The sequence below is a fragment of the Siphateles boraxobius genome, unplaced genomic scaffold (assembly GCF_051911475.1).
Source record: "Siphateles boraxobius isolate OS27281-9 unplaced genomic scaffold, OSU_SipBor_1 9, whole genome shotgun sequence".
Lineage (NCBI taxonomy): Eukaryota > Metazoa > Chordata > Actinopteri > Cypriniformes > Leuciscidae > Siphateles > Siphateles boraxobius.
The window spans coordinates 28852457-28874886 of record NW_027509219.1 but is presented as its reverse complement, the minus strand read 5'-3'; the positions used below and the strand labels follow the sequence as shown (position 1 = coordinate 28874886).

Genomic DNA, 22430 nt, shown 5'->3' with positions numbered 1-22430 from the left:
AAAAGTAATTCACGAAGCATTTTAGCCCTAAAAGTAGCACCTAAATCTGGGAAAGCTTAAAAGAAGTCGAGAGGACTCCTAACTCACTAAGACCTATTCACAAAGGATTGTAGCGCATATCACCGCCTCGCAGTCGTCCGGGGTCCGCCAAACAAGCGGGAATGCTGCATTGATCTGCAAACAAATCTTCTCCTATGTCTCACGCTTAGTTTTACTTGATATCCCAGTGTTGAATTTCCCTTTTATTTTTATTTTTTTATTTTTTCAGCACCAACTGGGCCAGCAGCAGTAACTGATCCTGCGTCCAGTTGGGCTTTCTTTTTCGTTTTGGCGAGTTCATAATCCACCGTCATTCAACTATTACATTACTTCAATAGGAGCAACATTTACTTGCTTTAAGTAGTCTATTTAGGCTATGGAAGCTTGTTTCCGCCACAGAATGAAAAATAAAAAAGCTAATTGCTACTTTTTATCTCACAACTGCGACTTTATTTCTCACAATTCTGACTTCATATCTCGCAATGAGATAAAAAAGTCGCAATTATTTTAATTTATTTTTATTCAGTGGCGGAAACAAGCTTCTATACTAATAGGATGTCAATTAACCAAGCAAGTGTTAATGCAAGTGTCGTTTTTCATTATTAGGCAAGTGGCGGTTTCATTAGGGTATTAGGCTACCTTAATTTAATTGAATTGAATTCACCACTTTTCTCTCTCTTTCTGCCTTTTTAGAATTACACTTCACTGGGGCCTGCACAAACATGTCATTATATATGCATTTCGATGACATTACTATTATTATTTTGTGTAGGACACAGACATATTTAGATGTCGTAATTCCATGATTTGTTGCGTCTGTGTTATGTTCCGCATGATGGCCCTGTCATCTAACAACCAATCACCGTGATCATTGCGAGGAAACTCGTGCATGAGAATTGACGTCATCCATAGCAACGAAGACTCACTCTTAGTTTAGGAGTTGTCATTTTTCCTTACTAAGAGTAGGTCTGAAAGGCGTTGTGAATAACTTTTAAGAGAAAACTCCTAGCTAAAATATTTTAATGGGATTTAGGAGTACTCCTAGTGGTAAAATAAAATTCTTTGTGAATACGGCCCCAGCATATTAGAATGATTTCTGAAGGATCATGTGATACTGAAGACTGGAGTAATGATGCTGAGAATTCAGCTATCACAGAAATAAATTACATTTAAAAATATATTATAATAGAAAACAGTTTTACTATTTCACAATATTACTGTTTTTACTGTATTTTTGATCAAATAAATGCAGCTTTGGTGAGCATATGAGACTTCTTTCAAAACCATTTTAAAATCTTTTAAATATTCCAAACTAAGTAAGTAGCGGCAGTGTGCATATGGCATTTAATTTATAAAGATCAATTAACAAGTAGAAATGGAAATAAAATAATCTACATTTAAATATCTATTTGTATGCGTTCACCTGTATTGCAAAGGTCCCCAGCACGATTGAACAGAAGATGGGGTTTGAGAAGATTCCATCAAACACGTTCCTCTCTCCGTGGATCTTACGGGCATTGATCTCATTGAAGAGTTGCATGAGGACAAATGTGTTAAAGATGATGGTGTAATGTTCGGAGGGAGGAGAGTGAAGCGGAGCATTACGGCCGCTGTCTATATCAAAGATCCTCTCACCTGCACAAAAGGTCAGGGAAAGATGAAATTAATATCCAAAGACAATATACAATATCAACCAATACTGATAAATAAAAAAAACGGCAGATAAATGAGTATTATCCTTGTAGACGAAGAGAGAGAACAGAACTTGTGTATCCAACAAATACTGGTTGGAACGTACCTACGAACAGCAGAGTGAAGATGATGATAAGCTGGAAGACTGCATGTCCGAGGATGTTTTTCATCATGGTTCTAGATATGAGGGGGTTGTTTCGGCCGTAGGGCTTCCTCAGGAGCAGCGCTTCAGTGGGCGGCTCCGTGGCAAGAGCAAGAGAAGCAAACGTGTCCATGATCAGATTGACCCACAGCATCTGCACAGCCTTAAGGGGAGAATCCTACACACACACACACACACACACACACACACACACACACACACACACACACACACACACACACACACACACACACACACACCATAAATAAATAAAATCACAGATTAGATGTCAGGTTTTATATACTCTTTTTTGTATTCTATCCTCAATAGTTTGTGTTCAGTAAGATTTTTTTTTAATGTTTTAATAAGAAAATAGTAATATTCTGAAATATTCTAACAAATTAAAATATTGTTTTCTATTTTAATATATTTTAAAATGTAATTTATTCCTATGATGCCAAAGCTGAATTTTCATCATCATTACTCCAGTCTTCAGTGTCACATATATCCCGGATGAGCCCAGCAGTTTCAGAACAAGCAGCCTAATGGTAACAGAGTTGGACTGGTGACCCAAAGGTTGCTGGTGCGATTCCAGTACCGGCAGGAATATGACTGAGGTGTCCTTGAGCAAGGCACCTAACCCCCAATCGCTCCCCGGGCGCCACTCAAGGCTGCCCGCTGCTCCGGGTGTGTGTATCCACGTTTGCAGTGTGTGTGTGTTCACTACTCACTACTCTGCTCCTAATGGCCCTCATTTATCAAAAGTGCATACACCAAATTTCCAGCGTACACCTGGCGTACACCCAAAACCACGGTGACTTTGATATTTATCAATATGGACGTTGGCGTACGGCACGCTCAAATCCTACGCCAGGTCAGGAGGTGGTGTACATGTACGCACGTTTTGAGTTTGTGCGGAAATGCCCAGAAAAACAATTCCTAACACCGCAAAACGCACTGACAAACTAAAAGATATGAGGAGCTCTTTTCCAAAACGCGATAAACACCATTTTTAAAAATAAATTTGTATTTTATTTCTATTAATAAACTAGTGTTGTGTCTGCAAAGATGAAATTGATGATCACCATCTCCGTAGTGAACGCGCCTATAGAGAGAGTAGCCTATTTCTTTTCGTTTATAATTGTTTCGTTTAAAGACATTTCAAGCTTTCTTTATAGATATATTTCTCATGTCTGTGAGGCATATACTGAGTTTCGGTTAATTTGTGATGAGATGCGCTCCAGTTCACGTGCAATGCAAGGGACCGCGCCCGCGCCTCGATGTCATGACTCATGATTATATTGTCTGCTATTTGCTTCTTATTTATTAAATCCAGTCAATTGGTTGATGAAAAAAATATTAAAATTAAGGTACAATTTATACAAAACGAAATTCACTTTAAAGAAAGGCTTTCTACAAAACAAAACTTAATTAAGTGGCCAAAATCATGTCTAAGCATGTCTCCCGATATATTGCGCATCCTATCTTAGCCTATGTTCACTTTTCATAATCAACATAGATGGGGAAAAAATAACATTATTATTTTTTAACAAATATGAAACTAATTGCACTTAGTTATTGGCGACAACACGCCTAATAGTAGGCCTGAATATTGTTATTACTTTTTTCAAGTTCGGCACGAATTACTATTAGCCTAAATGTTTTACTAAATGATTTGAATGTATTTTTAACATTGTTGTATTTAAGGACTGTATTTGTGTGTTATTTTTAAATTATTTGTTTTATGTGGTGGACAATATTGGAACGTGACATTGGAAATATTTATTTTATTTTTACTATTTAATTTATTTTACTATTTATTTTGTTTGGCTTTTATTTATTTCATGCAGTTGCACTTATTTAATTTATATTAATTTATAGTATGAGTCCCCGATTATATGTTGCATGTTCTCTTCTTGTTGTTTTTGTTGTTGTTTTTTTAGACAAAAAATTGATGGATTTATAGCGTTTTGAAAAAACAATACAATTAACTTTGAATTTATCATCAACAATATTGTTGTTTGATTTAATAATAATTTTCATGATGGTGATGGTCTCGATCTCCAGAGAAGTGTCTCCTCTTTGCCGTCTTCCGTGTGTCCATGGCGTAAAATGAGGGTGTGGGGGAAGCGGATACTTGAATATATAGGGGCGTGTTATTCTAATGACGATCGTTTTCAGCCGCGGCATTTATCAAGGGCAGGTATTGCGTACACCTGGATTTCAAAGGTACGCACAGCTTCATAAATCAGGCGGTGAGAGGAGTGTAAGCATAATCTTACGCCAACATATACGCCCGTTTCTACGCAAGAATGATAAATGAGGGCCAATGTGTGTGCACTTTACTTGGATGGGTTAAATGCAGAGGTCAAATTCCAAGTATGGGTTACCATACTTGGCCGTCACTTTCACTTTCACATGATCCTTCAGAAATCATTCCAAAATGATGATTTAGTGCTCAAGAAACATTTCTTAATAATATCAATGTTAAAAACAGTAAGCTGTTTAATAATATTTTTTTTCAGGATTCTTTGATGAATAGAAGGTTCAAATAACAATATTTATTTGAAATAGAAATATTTTGTAATATTATAAATGTCTTTGCTTTTGATCCATTTAATGTGACCTTTCTGAATATAATACTTTTTTAAAATGTATTCTTCTATATGTATTAATAACCCCAAACTTTTGAATGGAAGTGTATGCATGTACCTGCGTGATGCAGGCACCTGTGAAGGCTACTATGACAGCCACCACATTCACAGTAAGCTGAAACTGTAAGAACTTGGAGATGCTGTCATACACGTTCCGTCCCCACATGACGGCCTTCACTATGCTTGAAAAGTTATCGTCCGTCAGGATGATGTCAGAGGCTTCCTTGGCCACATCTGTACCAGCAATGCCCTATGCAAATGGAGAATGAGCATTCACACATCTATAATTCTGGTTTGTTTCATTTTAATACTGAATTTTAAAATTCAAAATTACACCTGTTTTCACACTCGGTATATTACCATTCTGAATTTTCACAGTTGAATTTCTTTTATGAAATGCACTCCAGGTCATATGAACTTTTCAAATGAACTTGAAGTGTTGTTCGAAAGATGGCTTATAAACTAATCAAAGAAATAAATCTTATTCAAAGAAATAAACCTGTCAATCAAACCTGAGCCCCATCAAAACCTTAAGTTTTAATGCAATTTTCATGAAATGTCTCATATTTACATATTTTTTTTCATTTGGATTTATCATTACACTGCGTAACAGAACCTCAAAAATATATGGCCTTCTCGCAATTTTTCATATATATTTAATGGATGGATCTTCTCACCATTGCAAATCCCACATCAGCTTTCTTCAGAGCAGGCCCATCATTTGTGCCGTCACCGGTTACTGCAACCACCTGCCTTTGTTCCACAATGGTGCTGTCTATGATACCTGAACACAAGGCACACACGAAATAAACTTAAAAATCTTAATAATCGAGATCAAAACATCTGATCATCATCATCAACAACAAGAAAAGCACAGTATCTCTGCTCAAGTCAGCTTAAATGTCATCATCATGTCACTTTTTTATTGTACTGCATATGATTATGAGATAGTTCCAATAAGGATATAATGGAGATGTAATCGTCTTCAGAAGAACACGGGATGAACACAACTGAGGGAGAGACTCACCTTTGACAAGTGTGTGTTTGTCTGTGGGGGAAGAACGGGCAAGAACTCTGAGCTTGGGCCAAATTTTGTCAATGCGCTCTTGCTCAATCTGCAAAACATTTTAAAATAAAAATTAGATCTACACATTTTAGTTTGAGGATTGTAGGATTTTTTCAATGTTAAAAAAAGACTTATGTTCAACCAGAATGCATTGCTCAATGCTCAAGAAACATTTATTAATATTATCAATGTTGAAAACAGTTTTACTCATTAATATTTTTGTGGAAACTATAATACTGTTTTTTTTTGTTTGTTTTTTTGGATTTTTTGATGATTTGAAAGTTTAAAAGAACAGCATTTATTTGAAATATAAATCTTTTGTAACATTGTAAATGTCTTTACTGTCACTTTTGATCAATTTAATCCATCCTTTTCTGAATAAAATTATTAATTTCTTTTTTTTTTTAAACTTACTGACTACAAATGTCTGAACGGTAATTTATGTAACTACATATATCGTCACTCATCTAGATATTTTTCACTGGCTGTTGTCTATTCCATTTGAAATTTTGTGCATGTTGTGTCTTTAGAATTAATAAGGAATAAGGAAATAAGAACTAAATTAATAAGGCAATAAGGCAAATATTTTTAATAATAATTCCTGTATAAGGTCATAATTATAAAACCTGGAAGTACTGTATACCTCTCCTTTCTCGTTCCTAATTCGCCTATTGAATTCCTTCCCATCTATACACAGGAAGTCGTCGCCAGGACTGATGATGCCACACTTAGCAGCAATGGCACGTGCAGTGTTTATGTTGTCACCCGTCACCATACGCACAGTGATGCCAGCTTGTTGGCACTTTTTGATGGCATCTGGGACCTGATTGGAATTACAATTAGCAAACTAAAACAGATTTCGGCCTCATAAACAGCATCTTATTATCATAAAGGATTTTTTAGAGGTTAAAATGTAGGTGTAGTATCGTAGATAGGATAGATAGGAGAACTGCAAACAGAGGAAACAGACATCCAAGTATTTCTTGGACTGCATACCTCCGGTCGAACAGGGTCTTCAATGCCGACCACGGTGATACAGGTGAGATTGGAAACAATATCGATCTCGTTGTCCCAGGCTGGCATGGGGTCAGCTGGAAGCTCCCGATAAGCGATGCAAATCGTACGAAGGCCCTCGCATGCCATCGGTTCAATCACTTTCTTCACCATCTCATCTTTGTCCCGTGGCTTAAAAGAACGAACCTCACCGTCACGGGCTAAGATGAAGGAGCACCTGGGATGAAGGCAGAACTATTTAATTTTGTTTTACACTGCATTTTTTTGACAAAGACTGCACTGTTCATATTTACCCAAAAGCCATCTAGAAGGAGGTGAGGTGTAATTGTTACTTCCTTTTAACACTTACACTCTTTTATTTGACAAACTGCAGTCTGTACGTACTACTAATCTTCAGAAAAAGAAAACTTTGTTCAAAAAGGATTAATATCAAAATTAGTGGCAACATAAATGCCACATGCAGGACAAAAAGTGTAAACCTCAGACAATTCATATACTCTCCATTCTTCTCCACTCTTCCAGCAGTGTAGGGTTAAAATAGTCTCTGAATTCAATATGTATTGATATTGATTTTTTCTGTTCTATTTGGCACTATCCACAAATTAGGTTCAAATTAGGCCTTAAAGAAAGATAATCCTTAGCTTTAACTTTTTTTTAACAAATTGTCAGTGAAATAAGCTTAACCTTCACAAAATGTTGTTATTACAAAATCAGAACTTCAGTATCAGTTTTGAAAGAAGATTGTTGTGTTCACAAAGGCTGCATTATTTTATCAAAAATACAGTAAAAACTGTAATATTGTGTAATATTATTTCAATTTAAATAGCTTTTTTTGTGAATTTCTAATCCTTCAGAAATCATTGTAATATGATGATTTAGTGCTCAAGAAACATTTCTTATTATCATCACATTTAAAAATAGCTGGCCTGCTTGTTTAAGTGGGGAAACAGTGATACAGTGTTGTCTTAGAGATCTCAAACTAAACGTTTGAATGGTAGTATACATTGTGTAAATAAGTTTTAATACTTTTTAGTACATACAGACCTACATGTCATTTTACCATTACAACATAATTATTGTGATTTTAAAAAACACAGGTGGGACAAGCCAAAATCACCACATACACAAAGACAACAGAACTTACTTTTTGAGCAGGATCTCAGAGGCTCCTTTGCTGTATAAACGGAAGCTTCCGTCAGGCATCTGAATGACGGTGCTCATGGATTTTCTAACAGAATTAAAAGTGTAGACTTTATAGAGCTTCTCTTCAGGGATCTGCTCCCTCACAGCTTGGTAGTCCTGTTTCAGGTCCATCACAAGTGCCAGCAGAGCACACTCTGTCTTATTACCCACCTGTTTGGGCAGCCCACCTTCCTTATCTGCAGCCTAAGGGAAGAGGTGAAGAGAGAGGAAGGAATGGTGAATGAAAGGATGAAATGAGGGTTGTAAAACTTAGTAAAATCACTCCATTGGCGGCCTCTCTTGGTTTACTGCTTTAGTAAAAGCTTCTCACTATTATTTTAGAGGTGTAGGCGCAGTTCACGGCAATTGCACTGGTGACGAGCTCCAGTGTCCGGGGGTTAATCTGATCTGGTGTTGGGATGTCACGGAAGTGCTGGTCCAGTATATAAATCTGCACCACTGTCATCCGGTTTGTGGTGAGGGTCCCTGTTTTATCTGAGCAAATAGCCGTGGCATTGCCCATAGTCTCGCAGGCATCCAAATGACGCACCAGGTTATTGTCCTTCATCATTTTCTGTGGAAAGACATTGATATGAAGTATTAAAATGTTAAGAGCACTAGCCAATGTGAGTATGTGTGTAAATGACACTTCCATGGACTTGCAGATGCATTCTTCAACATAATGTTACAGAAAATGCCAGTTATTAATTTCTGACGAACCTTTACGGAATAGGCCAGTGATATGGTGACAGCCAGTGGCAAACCCTCTGGCACAGCCACCACCAGAACTGTAACTCCGATGATGAAGAATTTGACAAAGTACTGCACATAAATAGGTGTGCACTCCGTCAGCCACACCCGTCCCTGAATGACGAATGTTTCGATCACGAAGTACAGCATCAGGATAATCACAGTGATGGCGGACATCACCAGACCTGAAATAATGAATACATCTGATTGCTACGAAAGTAATAGCATACCTAGTAAGAGCCAAAAATTTATGACCAAATAACTGCAGACCAAAATGTACGCTACTGGAAGAACTTGACCTAAAACATCATAACAGCAGCCCCCCCCCCCCCCCACCTGCTTTCCCGATTTGCACTGCCAGCTTGGTGAGTTTGCCCTGAAGAACTGATTTCTCCTTCTTGGGCACACTGGTTTTTTTCTTCTCTTTCTCCTCCACTTCCCCACCTTCTGCACTCTTCAGAGGCTGCATCTCCATGGCAACAGCCTCATCCTGTTTCTTAGCTATAGTGGGTCAAAGAGACGAAGTGATCAGGCAGGCAGAATCACAGGTAACTGTTGGAAATGTTTAGAATGGCACTTACAATACTAGACACTATTTTGCGGTTTGTATATACACTGTATCCTGCTCACACTATCAATATTTGATCTGACTGACAAGACATTTTACAAAGTAATTCATTAAGATATGAAAACTTCGGACAATTGCAATAACCGGTAATTCTTTATATTTGAAAGCAGATAACCGATATATTGGCTGATAAATCTAAATTCAAACTTTTATATTATTTTTGAGAGCCTGATTACAAAAAAAGTCTCACCATTAAAAGCCATGTCCTAAACACTTAAACATAAATCAAACATATACAGTGCAGTAGCCCAGTTTGAACCAGTGTCAGTTTTAAACTGAATTTTACATTACTATGGTCAACTTTCCTTATCAAAGAAAAAAAATCTATTGCCTCTCAAATAATTTAAATAATACTTAAATAATGCAAATAAGTCATTGGACAACATTACTTGTGTATAAAGAATCAAAATACATGTGCCATGGATATATAAATTGGAATAGCCTTATGAAAATAATATGAGAAAAATAAAAGTGCTAGTTATTATTAATAATGCATCAATGTTTTTGAAAAAGAAACATCTAAAATTAAGCCTATACAACAGACCTGCACTGCACATGTTGCATTTAACTGTATTTCCTTTTCGAAGTGATTCCAATCATATTTCAAGCAATTCAAAACCAAGTATCTCAAATGAAGGAAAAATAAATTATTTATCAGCTTTAATATATCGATATAATTTATTATCGGTCGATACCGATATGCTGGCCAATATAATAGCAGGATGACACTCGTTACATACAAAGTAAGCTGAGCTCAAAGTGACAATGTACTGTTGCATGCAATGATTTGAAATGCTTGTTGTTACACTATTTCACATTCAACTTTGGAAAAAAATAGTAGGCAGTATACAGTGTATACTGTGCGGTATGTAGTATTTGATTCTGAAATAGCCTGTATAATGACTTCATCTCATCATAAATCTTTCTGAACTCAATTCTACATCAGTCTTGAAAGTCACCTTTATTTTGATTGTTCTCCAGGGTCCCATCTTGTTTTCCTGTGAAAGTTAATGCAGATATTTAAATAAAAACTACAAAATTTTGTTTCTGCTGCTTGAGGTCAATGTAGCTGACATGAGAGAACAATAAAGTGCATGAGAAAGAAAACATAAAACATGGAGGGATAAAATTTGACAGATATGGAGAGTTAAATCCAGGATGTCTGTTTATGAGTCTCTCTCTATTGTGAATGTCACCTACCATTTATGATGTTGTGTTCTTTGGCTTCAACACTGGGGAACTGCGTGGATGAATTACTATTGACCTCTGATAGAATTGTTGGACAGGACAAAAACGAAGGTGGTATGTAAAGACATAAAATAAAAACCTAAATGCTGAACAAAAACAATGACAAATCAACTCAAATGAGTGAGCAACATTTCTGAGTATTTCAGTGCATCGAAATAGAATTGACCCAGAACATTAGACATTTTGAATCTTGACAATTCTATGTGGGTATTCAAGCAAAAGGATTTTTCTTTTATAATGTTCATGTTTATTCATGCTCAGTTTTTAATCATATATAAAATATTTTCAAAGAACTGTCAGACACCAACCTTTCTTGCAGTCTTTCTTCTCTTCCTCTATCTCTCCGGCCCCCAGGAGGGTGAAGATGATTCCCGTTTGAGAGTTAACACCAACAGCGGTCACCACCATTTTCCCTGACCCCTCCATTACATGAGTGCCTGAAAATTGAGGGACACAGAGAAGACTTTTTACAGTAAATATTTTCATACCTATTCCCTTAAAAAGCCCATCAAACACCAGTTACCACTTTTCATACCAATACAAATTAAAATAGCTTATTGGCGCCATCTCGTGACTCAAAAAAGGTAGCAAGTGTCTTAAAGACTTCAATTTTAATTTTAATATATATTTTGAGCATAGAATAACTAAAAGCTCAGGTGTCTCCAGTTAGAGGATGTTTAATCTAAAACAATCAATAACAGGTACATGTCATCTTTTGTACAAGGATTTTAGGTATTAAAAGGTTTCATAAAAACCTTTAAATTCATATCCAACTAAAACCTAACTTGGTATTAGTAAAATGAGGTTAAGGGGAAATATAAGCCTATAAATGTTCATTCATTGTATGAGTCACAGATAACCTCCTCATGTAATGTATTTTGTTTGTTTGTTGTGCTCACATTAGCCCCTGCACTTGTCTAAACCAAGGATCAAAATTAAGGCTGAAGTCTCTTCCCTGGCCTTTCCTCTTAGTGTGTAATACAATTAAACTGAGCCAGATTGCTTCTTTGTTCCACGGTTCGCTGCACATTATTTTTTCTTTCTTTAATAGTATTTTTGTCTTGTTTTCTAGTAATAATAATAATAATAATTTGTAAAATTTATATAGCACTTTTCTGGGTACTCAAAGCACTTTACATGGAAGGGGGAATCTCCTCAACCATCAAACTAAACAATTAATGGTTACACTTTAAAATAAGGTTTCATTGGTTAACTACTTAACATGAAGTAAGAATGAACAAGCATTTATTAATCTTAGTTAATGTTCATTTCAGCATTCACTAATACAGAATTAAAATCAAAAGTTGTATTTGTTAACATTGGTTAATGCACTGTGAACTAACATTAACAAACAATGAACAACTGTATTTTTATTAACTAACATTAACAAAGATTAATAAATACTGTAACAAATGTATTGCTCATTGTTAGTTCCTGTAAGTTATTACATAAACTAATGTTAACGAATGAGACCTTATTGTAAAATGTTACCAAAAAAACTGCCTGAGAAGCGTTTATCCTACACTGTTGTTTTTAGTTTAAAGAATTACATCGAACAAACTTTAGTGATGTTTATGACTATTGCCAATGAGAGAAGATATGTTTCACAGGGATAAACAAGACAAAATTACTGATAAGACAATCATTTTTTGCAGCGTGCATTTCTTTCTTCACAACAGAAGCCTTCAAACATACATGTTGAGAAGAGCCGCCTCTCCGATTGTGACAGTGAAAATAATATGCGCTCCTTGGTGATTAATTACACAAGCTAATGAATGACAGAAAAAGCTTGTTAATAAAACAAGAAACAAGACAGTTCCATGGAGACTAGTTATTTTAAAGTTCAAAAATGTATAGCAAAAGATAATTACTGGGGTAACATGGAAATCTTAATTAAATAAAAAATAAATTTGAATTGAAATCAAATAAAATATAAAAATAAAAATAAATTGGTGACATGGATCATATGATGCCTTTGTACATAAGGTCAGAATTTCTTGCTTCCAATTTTAAAATGGTAGCAAAGCTGATGTGTATATTTTGTTATATATATGATGCTATATATTAATGGTATTTTGTAACATTATAAATGTCTTTACTGTCAATTTGTCTCTTTCCTTGCTGAATAAAAGTATTCATTTCTTCAACAAAAAAAAATCTGAGTGGTATAGCGTACATTTTTTAATTCACCGTTTCACTCAAATATTTGCTGAAAATATAGGTAAACCAAGTGATTCTGAATTGGACACTCAAGGAAGTTAATGATATTCTATTTTTTTTCTTTGCACAAATTAGTATTCATTATTCTCTGTTAAAGTCAATTTATTTCTGCAAGCCCATTCTAATCAGGTTACACATGCATTTTTCACATCAATGCCTAAAAGCTAGTTATGTTTCCATAGATTCCATTTCCCATTTTTCTTTCACACTTGATTATGTTGAGGTTGAGGTCGTGGGGTAGCGCTGTGTGTGTGGCCAAGCGGAGAAACAGATGCTTCTCTGGTGAGCTGTGATCATTAGGAAGAAGTGGCAGAGCAGGTCTCTGGAGGGCCGAACACAAATCTGAGCCCTTCTCCAGGAAGCAGAGATGAGGGAAGTAGCTGATTAACCTGTTTATCAGACCTCAGGGACATTATCTCATTAAACCAGTCAATGAGATTTAACCCAAGCACTGGGTAACCTGAGTGTTGAAGTATTGACAAAATACTTTGCGAGTACCCACCCCCCCAAACAGCAAATGGCTTCAATTTAGATGGATTGCAACAGTGTCATCCTAAATTAATTGATATTGGTGATTTTTTTTTTAACACAATAAAGACTTACAGTATACTATGCACACATAATGTCACCATGTAAGTAAAGGGAATAGTGCCCGTGGGATTAAGGGTCCTGCTCAAACAAACAAAACACCCTTTGCATGTTCAAACCTGCCTCCTTTTGGATTTTTAACCACTAGTCTCCTCCAATTATCTGTTTGCATCCCAAATCATCTGAATTCTTGAACAGATGGTTAATATCTTTCTGTATTTGGATGGTTCTGAAAAACCAGAACTATTTATGTAAAAAAAAAACACAAACATTCATCACAACCTATGGCCATATGGCCGACCCAGTCCACACAACCCCACCCAAACATATGTTCACTTACGTAACCTTCACTCCCTACCTGACAGCAGCATGGGATCCTTGTCGATGGATTTGCCTACGTGATCAGACTCTCCGGTGAGGGAGCTCTCATCGATCTTGAGGTCGTTCCCTTGGATGAGAACACCATCCGCAGGCAGGAGGTCGCCTATGGGACCCCAGAGTGACAGTAACAGATCAATTACATCTTAGCGGCTTTGAATACTACTTCCTCTAATGAATGAAATATTCAAAGGCATCTTCACATTTCCCTCTCTCCCTCTCCCTCTCTATTTTAACATTGGATAAAGCTAGGTTCAAACTCGTTATTCAATTTTGACGACAAATTAGGGTTAAAGTTTTTTACAGAAGGGATTTTGGATTCATCACTCAAATCTGAAAATAGTCTTTCCACTAGAAACAACACTATATTTTTATAACAACATAATAGCCCAAAATCTCAAACCTGACCGATCGATTTTGCCTGTAGTGTCTCGCTATATTAATAAAATATAACAATCATTCAATTAATTATTAAACCACCAAAAAAATGTATAATACCTTTTATTTCATTTTAGCATTTGTTTGTGGAAATGAAAATTGCATTTCAGGGTTACAGTTGTCGGCACGTCACTCAACAATAGGGGGCGTCACGTTTAGTTTAGGTGCATTTTTGTGAATTGTTCTTTTAAACTGGTTCTTTTAGTGAGCTGTTCCCCAAATCAGTCTGAACCAACTGAAGTCAGCACAGATATACTAGTTACTCAGTCAGACCTCACTTTCGGACGTGCCTGACAATCACTCCAACTCATTCAGTGCTCTAGTTATTCCAACAGTTCACTGAACTGAGAACAGTACGGACTGTCTGCCAAGGGTCATTAAGGGGGCGTAGCGTAAGCTTAAGTGAGAGTTGACGCCTCTCGCAGTTCAAAAAAATAGGGGAACAAACTCAAGCTCCTCTCTCCATTTCTTTTTAAGAATTCCCATTTTAGACTTCTAATTCGTGACCGAATTTGTTTTGCTCTATTTTCTGCGCTTCCACATTCATCAATACGTCAGACGTCGGGTCAGAGGTCACTCTTCCGCCAGAACTTGACTCGCATACGGCCGTTACCTGAAACCAGTGATTATAGTTTATAAAGTTATAAATATAGATTTTTTTTTACAAAAACGCATCGCTTCACTTCAGAAGGCCTTTATTAACCCCGTATGGATTACTTTTATGATGGATTGATGTGCTTTTTCGGGCATCAAAAAGCAAGGGACCATTTACTCCCATTATAAAACTTGGAAGAGCCAGGATATTATTTCCTGGGATATTTTTAATATAACTTTGAGTTTGGCTGAAAAAAGAAAGTCATATACACCTAGGACGGCTTGGGTGTCAGTAAATTATGGGATGATTTTTTATTTTTGGGTGAACCAACTCTTTAATTCAGAAACATTATTGCATGCAAGATGTCTTTTATAAAGAAACAGGTTGAGGAGACAGTTTTGAACTCTACTGACCATATTTGATTTGGGCAACATCCCCCACCACCATCTCAGCCACGGGGATTTGAATGACTGTGCCGTTCCGCACCACAGCGAAGCGTTGCTCCTGCTCGATGCGGCTCTGCAGGCCACGGAACTGCTTTTCTTTGCTCCAGTCATTAAACGCCGTCACCAGCACCACACAGAACACCGAAAGCAGGATAGCTGCACCCTCGATCCAGCCCGCCTCCGCCTCTCCCTCGTCCTCCGCACCTGCACTCACATTACTACATGCTGGAGAGAGAGAGAGAGAGAGAGAGAAAGAGAGAAAAGAGATGGAAAGGTAAAAATGTGTGGGAGGACAGGGAGTTTAAGTGTCTACTTGTGATCCTTTATGTTCTTTTATCTATCCATCCATCTCTCACTCCATTCCTTTTATTCTATCCATGCAACTATACTGGTACTTACACCCAGATATGGTCGAAAAGTAACAACACAAGATACACAAGATCCTATTAGAGACAAACATATGCTAAAATGTTATGAAATAAACACATGTACAAAGTTGGAGTGTTAGTTTTAGCAAATTAAAGGTCACCACACCTTTTAATGGGAAATTTAAATGAGGCTACGACATTAAACATCACGTTTTTCCTGAGCTTGCGATGACAGGACAGCAATCCTTGTTCTAAAACTGATAGATTTTGTTTTCATTTTTGATTATTTTTACTATTTTATCACTGAAAACTTAAGACCAAGTCACCTTCACTGTCCCCTCCAGGCGGCTGGTAAAAGGACAATCCGAGGGAAATAATGGCTGCAATTTCCAGGATTATAAGGGTAACATCCTGTAGAGCCTCCCACACGAGCTGAAGGAAGGTCTTGGGCTTCTTAGGAGGGATGAAGTTCATTCCAAACACCTGCCGACGTTTCTCCAAGTCTTCAGGATTGTCCGATAGTCCTTTTGAGAAGGAAAGATGGCAAGAAAAGTCATTGTTACCTCTAAAATTTTACTAACAGAAATTTAGTGACATTTAAAAGTTGGTATATTATGTCATTAAATTAAATGTAAAATACCCAGACCAAACTGTCCACTTGTAAAGCCTGAACCATTTTCACCATTTTTTTCCTCCAAATTTAACAGGATTTGTTTTAATGCAAAAATAGTAAATCCAAGAACATGTATACTGGTGTAAGGTGTGAAAAACCCTAAATTCATTCATTAATGGATTTTTTTCTCCATGCAAACGCTTTTGAGAACTTCCTGGATTCTCAGTCATCACTCAATTCTGTTAGCACCAATCCCTGACCTCTTATGGTGATAGGAGGGGAGGGAAGAGGACATTACAAGAGAACACAGGGCACAGATGGTTAAGTCAGTGTGTTTCGGATGCACCACAGGGTGTGATTTTTGGCAGCAAGACCCAGACAGACTGTCACACTCTCTGAATTCTCACACTGCCAATCATCACCTGCTGCCCTTGGCAACCTCTCATCTCCCATCAGAGCTTCCCTTTCACTCACTGTAAAGCCTAATTGAGTTACTGCAAAGGTTTGTAGGAAATCATTTCCCTAACTCATTCCAATTGCCCCAATTAATTTATTCAGTCTCTGTTCATGGCACAGTATACGCAAGAAAATTAAGACAACTAAGATACACCAATGCAATCCTCTTCCTACGGAATACCAGCATTGACAGATTTTTGCAGTACATCCAGCCCTCTCTTCTACTCTTTCATCTTTCCATCCATGCCCCTAAGCTTTTCTTTTTGTATCCCTGTCACGGTTTCTGAAGAGAGGTTTTTCAAAGAGCAGTATTAAAGGAGGAAAAAGAGCTTTACAATAAACTTAAAGTAACCTCGTCGTGGCTGCCAAATAGCGATGTAGGGAGACCGCATGACTTGGTCTGAAAGCAAGTGGTCGGAACAAGATGCGAATCAATGTGATTATCAGAGCGCAAAGTAGGATCATCTACCCAGAATAGCCACAGCAATAAAAGATTCAGAGCAAAATCATAAAATCATAATTAATAGTTAAACACAAATCTTAGCTAAATAAATTAACTAAACATTCCCTGCTGGTGGAATGACCAGCCTAACTCAACCCAAGCATTTTAAAGAAACGGCTAAAGATGCATATTTTAGGTAAACACGACCTATACTAACACTTTCTATTCTATGTATTTTTCCATTTATGAAATTTTTTTTTTTTGCTCTTTTGTTGGCTTAATTGCTTCTTTTGTTCTCTTCATTTGTAAGTCACTTTGGGTAAAAGCATTTGCTAAATGATGAAATGTAAAAGCAATATCAACTCTGTTATGCTCCATATCTTATAAAGCTATCTAATTAAACATGAAACTATGTTTGAAAAATCCCATGATGTTGTATAAAGGCACATTTCTGAAAAACTGGGACTTGAATTTCTCAAAACAAAAAACTGCTGCAAAGACAAAAACAGCTCTCGTCTGATAACATGGGCAATGTCTGCTTTCAAAAGCAGATAAAGGTGCCTGGCATTTGGTATTCTTTCTGTGAAGACAGGCTTGTTTTGAAAAGGAGTTTTAGTGAATATAAGTGCATCTGGATTTACAGGAATTCTGTCATTATTTACTCATCCTCTGGTGATTCCAAACCTGTATTACTGACTTTCTTCTATGCACCACAAAATATCTGAAGAACTGAACTGGTTGCTCTTTCACATGCAGTTGCAAAGAATGGGGACTTAGTTTTTCAAGCTTTAAATAGGACATGAAAGCCACATGATAGTAGTATCATTAAATGGTCCATCGAATTTTGTGCACTACATTGAAGTCTATAAAGGCTTAAATTTTGGTCCGTTCCTGACACAAAATTATTGTACGGCTACAGAAGACCGATTTGAATATGTTGCACAAGTCTAATGGACCACTTTTACGATACTTTTATGGTGCTTATGCAACTTTTCTGATAAAGGCCTCAGTCCCCATAGGGACTAACTGCATGGTACACAGCAATCAGTAAAATATTCCATCTGCTTTTCACGGAAGAAATAAAATCATACAGTTTTGAATGACCTGAGAGTGAGTAAAGGACCACTGAATTTTTACAATAGCTGAATACCTTCTTTAATTGCTGAAAATGTCTGTATGTTTCAAAATGCACGTGTGATCTTATGTAATTGAGCAAGAGATATGGTCACATTTCGAAACTAGTGCTACTCACCATCTGCAGGTGAAGTCTTGAGTCTGTGACAGATGGTTTCTGTATCTGTGTAGCTCTCCTGGATCTTCTGCAGGGCCTCGGGTCCCCTGAGCTCCATCAGTGAGCACAGCTCGTCCACTGTCATCCCGAAATCCCCCTCGTTGCCTCCTCTGTCCATCCCTGGCTTCTTAGGGTGGAACTCTACCGTGCTGTTGCCCAGATCCCCCATGATGGTGTGTTGGTTTTGGAAGACTGGCAGCTTTTTAGCAGACGCTATGAGCTAAGAGATGGGTACTTGGGAAAATGTGTTATCTCTTTTGTCCTATATATATTCGTCCTCACCTATTTCTAAGATGTTCTCTATGTAGTTCTCCATATTGAGACATGAATTGTCAGTTTGTTTGGGGATTTCTATTCTATGGTGTGGTAGCAGGGGTTCCCCTGAAATATCCCCCCATAAAGAAAAAATCAGCAAAAAAAGTGGTAGCCATTGTGCCAATCCATCTCTATGAAGACAAAATGAAGCAAGAGTTACTGATTATTAAACAATAAAGAGGATAGTGACACAGGAATAACGTCTGTAAATAACCTGAGGAACAAAAAGAAAAGGAAAGGAAAAAAAAGAATGTTAAACATTCATCTCTGAACTTGGTCAAACCAAAAACACTGACAGCTGTGAAATTTCAAGTGAGCAAGATGCCACCTTAACATCTTGAGACAAAATAGACACCTATACATGTATTTCTTGTAAAATTATGTTATAAAAAAATAAAACTAATCAAAAACATTATCGTAAAGATTTTTATTAAAGACAATGATTTGAGGAAAATTATTTGAAATCATAAAAAATATTTTTAAAAGTTTTTTTCAGGCTCAATCATAGGCTAATAAACATCATTGCAAAATATAACAGCTAGACAATGATTTGAGGGGGGACAAAAAACGTGATCCCACGTGAAATACTATAAAATTGCTTTTCAAATGCTATTTAATGGCTTTTCAACTATTTAAACAGTAAAACAATTATGAAACATTAGAAATCGAAAAGGCAACATACAAAAAAACAATTATTTTGGCTTACAGAAAGTTGAATAATGAGAATGAATTGTGAAAAATTTAAATTTAAGCATTTATGACAAGAATCTCCATCTCCTCGGTACAACTTTTCATCTTTCTGCCTTCATAATATATATGAACAGATAGTTCAATGTGTGTTAGTATAATTTTACTTATTGTTTAGTAATTGGGTACCCGGTATCTCCTAGGCTACTTAATATGTAAACCTACTTTTCCTAGATTAGCCTACATTATGAACATAGTTTACTGTTAGTTTTTTGTCCAATGGTATTGTTCAAAAGTCGACAAAATAATGATTTAAACTAAACGTCTCGAAATGTGGAGGTGGTATTTCTCACCGAGGAGTCACAGGTATAGGTAGTTTTGTGGGAAACAAGTAGGCAAGTGTTCATCGTGCACACCTACTGCAATGGATTGTTTACATAATATCCGATGGAAACCGTGGACAATTACTCTTTATCTAAACGCCTTTTGAAATACTCTCTCTTGATAAAAGCGTTGTATATGCGCGTCTCTCCCCAACCCATGTAGGCTACTTTACAGTACCGCCTCTCGACGCAAAATCTGCCTTCACTCAATCAGTACGAGACGCCTGCGCATGCGCACATAAACACTTGCCCAATCCCACTGCAGAACAGATTTACGAAGGCAACACCAGCCATCAGGCCTGCAATTTTGGATGACATTACAATCCGCTTGAGCTCTGCGCCTCCATTTCCCTGCTGTGACACTAACTTTACTGAACATTTAAACCCATAATCTGTGTGCGTGCCTCCTCATCTTTTATTAAAAATGTCCAGAAAATTCCTCAACAAACACGCTCTTTAAACAAGATGATGCCCTTTCCCGGTAACCTTCAGGAATCAGATGTTCACCTTGGTCCACTGTACAGCTGCTCAGAGCTTATGACAGAGCCTGTAGCATTTGTGTTATGATTTATTTCGGTTTAATCACGCATGAGGAAGGTAAATCAAATGTATATTAGAAGCATTTATAGGGGATTAAAATGTGATGCTGCACAAACTGACCAGACAGCAAGGTTACATACATCCACCACCTGCTTTTCAGTCTACCCAAAACTACTTTTTTTTTTTTTTTTACCTATACAGGTATACAGAAATTCACTGCTCTTAATTAAGTTTATAGAACTATAACGAACTACATGTTAGTATTGAGAATGCAAGTCCTGTTAAATTTCTGATTATAATACTGAATTATTATGAGTGATTATTTTTGTATTATTATTATTAGTCTACATATTTTTTTATTTAGGCTATATTGATTATTAACATTTTATTTTAAATACATTAAAACGATTGTTAAACAATCAGGTTTAATAGCTTCACTCATTGCAACAACAAAAAAAAGTCATATTGGTGAATAATATCTGCATAAATATGCTGGGCTGATGAAGATAATTTCCATGTAATGCTTCCCTACAGATATTATAATAATAAAGCACTTGAATTATACATTAGCAGACATTCGACTGCAACAAATAGACAAACACATAAAACATACCCTGCTGACACCTCAAGGCACTTGTGAACATGTATCCATGAACAAATATATTCACTCACCGCGCAGGCCATGCTCCAAGGACATTTCACGTTGAGACGGAAAATAAGCAGGAAAAACGGAATGATATCCAGCGATTTATCCTCAAATCATGCCCATCATGGAGAACACAAAAATGAAAGTCACATCATTTGACCTTTACGCTATTCCAAATGCAGATGATGCGCAACGGTGCAGAATAGAAATCAAATGAAGGGAGCAGGAGGCAACAGACGGTGGTGACCACTTCATCTTATGCGGAAGAAAACCTGAATGATGCAGATGAGATTGTACCATGTCCGCATTAATTAATCTGTTAAAAACGGCGTATTGTGCTGTCGGGAACGTAAAGGAGGGTCGTTTTGGTCACATCGTTGCTGTTTTTTTTGGCGCTGATTGATAGAGTGATGGGTGAAGGAGAGATGTGGGTCTACATGCTGATGATGCCGGTTTGACGCGCATCTCGCGGTGGTGATGATGGCAGCAGTAGCAGCATCCGAGCGCCGGAGGACGGGGGGTGGGGGAGGGGTGGGCGAATAACCTCGCTTCCCTCCCTCTCTCTCTCCGCAATCCTTTCCTTTTCCCGGTAAAGACGAATTCTACTATGGCGAAGGCTTGCTTTTAAATATTCATAACCCAGGCTTTTGCCTTAGGAAGGTAACCAAGCAAGGTAGCAACGAAACGTCAGCACGAGTAATCAATATTCATAAGCAGAACATTCGCCATTGGGTGGTTGTCACGATACGTTAGCATGATGTACTTAATATTCATAAGTAGAACATTCGCCATTGGGTGGTTTTCACGATACGGTAGACAGCATGATGTACAGTACATCATGAAACAGATATTCTGCATTAACGATTACCACGCAGCGTCAGCATGAATTTATTAATATCCATGTGCTAATTTTGCATGTTAGCACAGAATAATCACTACACGCGATAAAAAAGAAAAATTATAAAAATAATTTTAAAATATTTTGTTAAAAAATAATAAACTCTAGAGTCTAGATTGAGACAAAAATTGCCATTGTTAAGCCAACCATAATTAATTAACTAATATAATAACAATAAAATAAACAAAAATAAAATATTCGATATTGTTTGATGAATTTACTCTTTAATTCATTCCCCTGTCTCTCTCCCTCTCTTGGCTGGGTATCTGAGCATTAATTATTAAGCAAGTGCTCATGCAGTCTGCTGCCTGCTCCATTAATAAAACATCCAGACAAAGGATTTAAAAAAGAGAGAGCCTTGGTTTAATTAATATTCATTTCAGTTTCAAAGAGGCTAAACAAGAGGTTTGGGTGTTGTTGTTTTTTTTTTTTTTTGGTCAAAGAAAGCAGTATACCCGTAATATAAAGCTTTACCAGTAAATTTGAAGATTCATTGCTTTAGACTGATTTCAAAGGATCATTTTGGCCATGAAATAGGTCATACCAACTTGTGTTATGTAGTGGTTCAATTTGACCCATTTTGATTTGGTTAAGCTATGTTTTTATCTTGACTTTTTCAAACATTTTTCACTTATTTCAATACGTAAAAATATTTTGACAGCAACAGATGGTAATAATAAGCTATAATTTTTTTTTCTTTTTTTCAAGCTA

The 22430-nt window shown here is 36.7% G+C and overlaps 1 protein-coding gene across 13 annotated transcripts in view; it reads right to left on the bottom strand.

Annotated features, from left to right (window-relative positions):
* Window positions 1–21430, bottom strand: part of atp2b3a (ATPase plasma membrane Ca2+ transporting 3a) — a 28402-nt gene extending 6972 nt beyond the window's left edge. For 3 of the 13 annotated variants that reach the window (XM_077223032.1, XM_077223022.1, XM_077223026.1), the window contains exons 1-19: window positions 20848–21309; window positions 18212–18779; window positions 15775–15972; window positions 15048–15305; window positions 13582–13707; window positions 10724–10852; window positions 10368–10433; window positions 10127–10165; window positions 8876–9040; window positions 8510–8724; window positions 8121–8363; window positions 7752–7993; window positions 6590–6824; window positions 6237–6416; window positions 5555–5642; window positions 5205–5311; window positions 4586–4777; window positions 1838–2051; window positions 1463–1674 (exon numbers count right to left, since the gene is read on the bottom strand). In XM_077223032.1, the coding sequence (XP_077079147.1) occupies window positions 1463–1674; window positions 1838–2051; window positions 4586–4777; window positions 5205–5311; window positions 5555–5642; window positions 6237–6416; window positions 6590–6824; window positions 7752–7993; window positions 8121–8363; window positions 8510–8724; window positions 8876–9040; window positions 10127–10165; window positions 10368–10433; window positions 10724–10852; window positions 13582–13707; window positions 15048–15305; window positions 15775–15972; window positions 18212–18419 (3117 nt within the window). In that variant the 5' untranslated portion in view covers window positions 18420–18779; window positions 20848–21309. Of the gene's footprint in view, window positions 1–1462; window positions 1675–1837; window positions 2052–4585; window positions 4778–5204; window positions 5312–5554; window positions 5643–6236; window positions 6417–6589; window positions 6825–7751; window positions 7994–8120; window positions 8364–8509; window positions 8725–8875; window positions 9041–10126; window positions 10166–10367; window positions 10434–10723; window positions 10853–13581; window positions 13708–15047; window positions 15306–15774; window positions 15973–18211; window positions 18780–19605; window positions 19730–20847 lie in introns of those variants that run through there. The other 10 variants (XM_077223031.1, XM_077223023.1, XM_077223033.1 and 7 more) reach the window with 7 other exon arrangements.
* Window positions 21431–22430: the final 1000 nt, after the last annotated feature.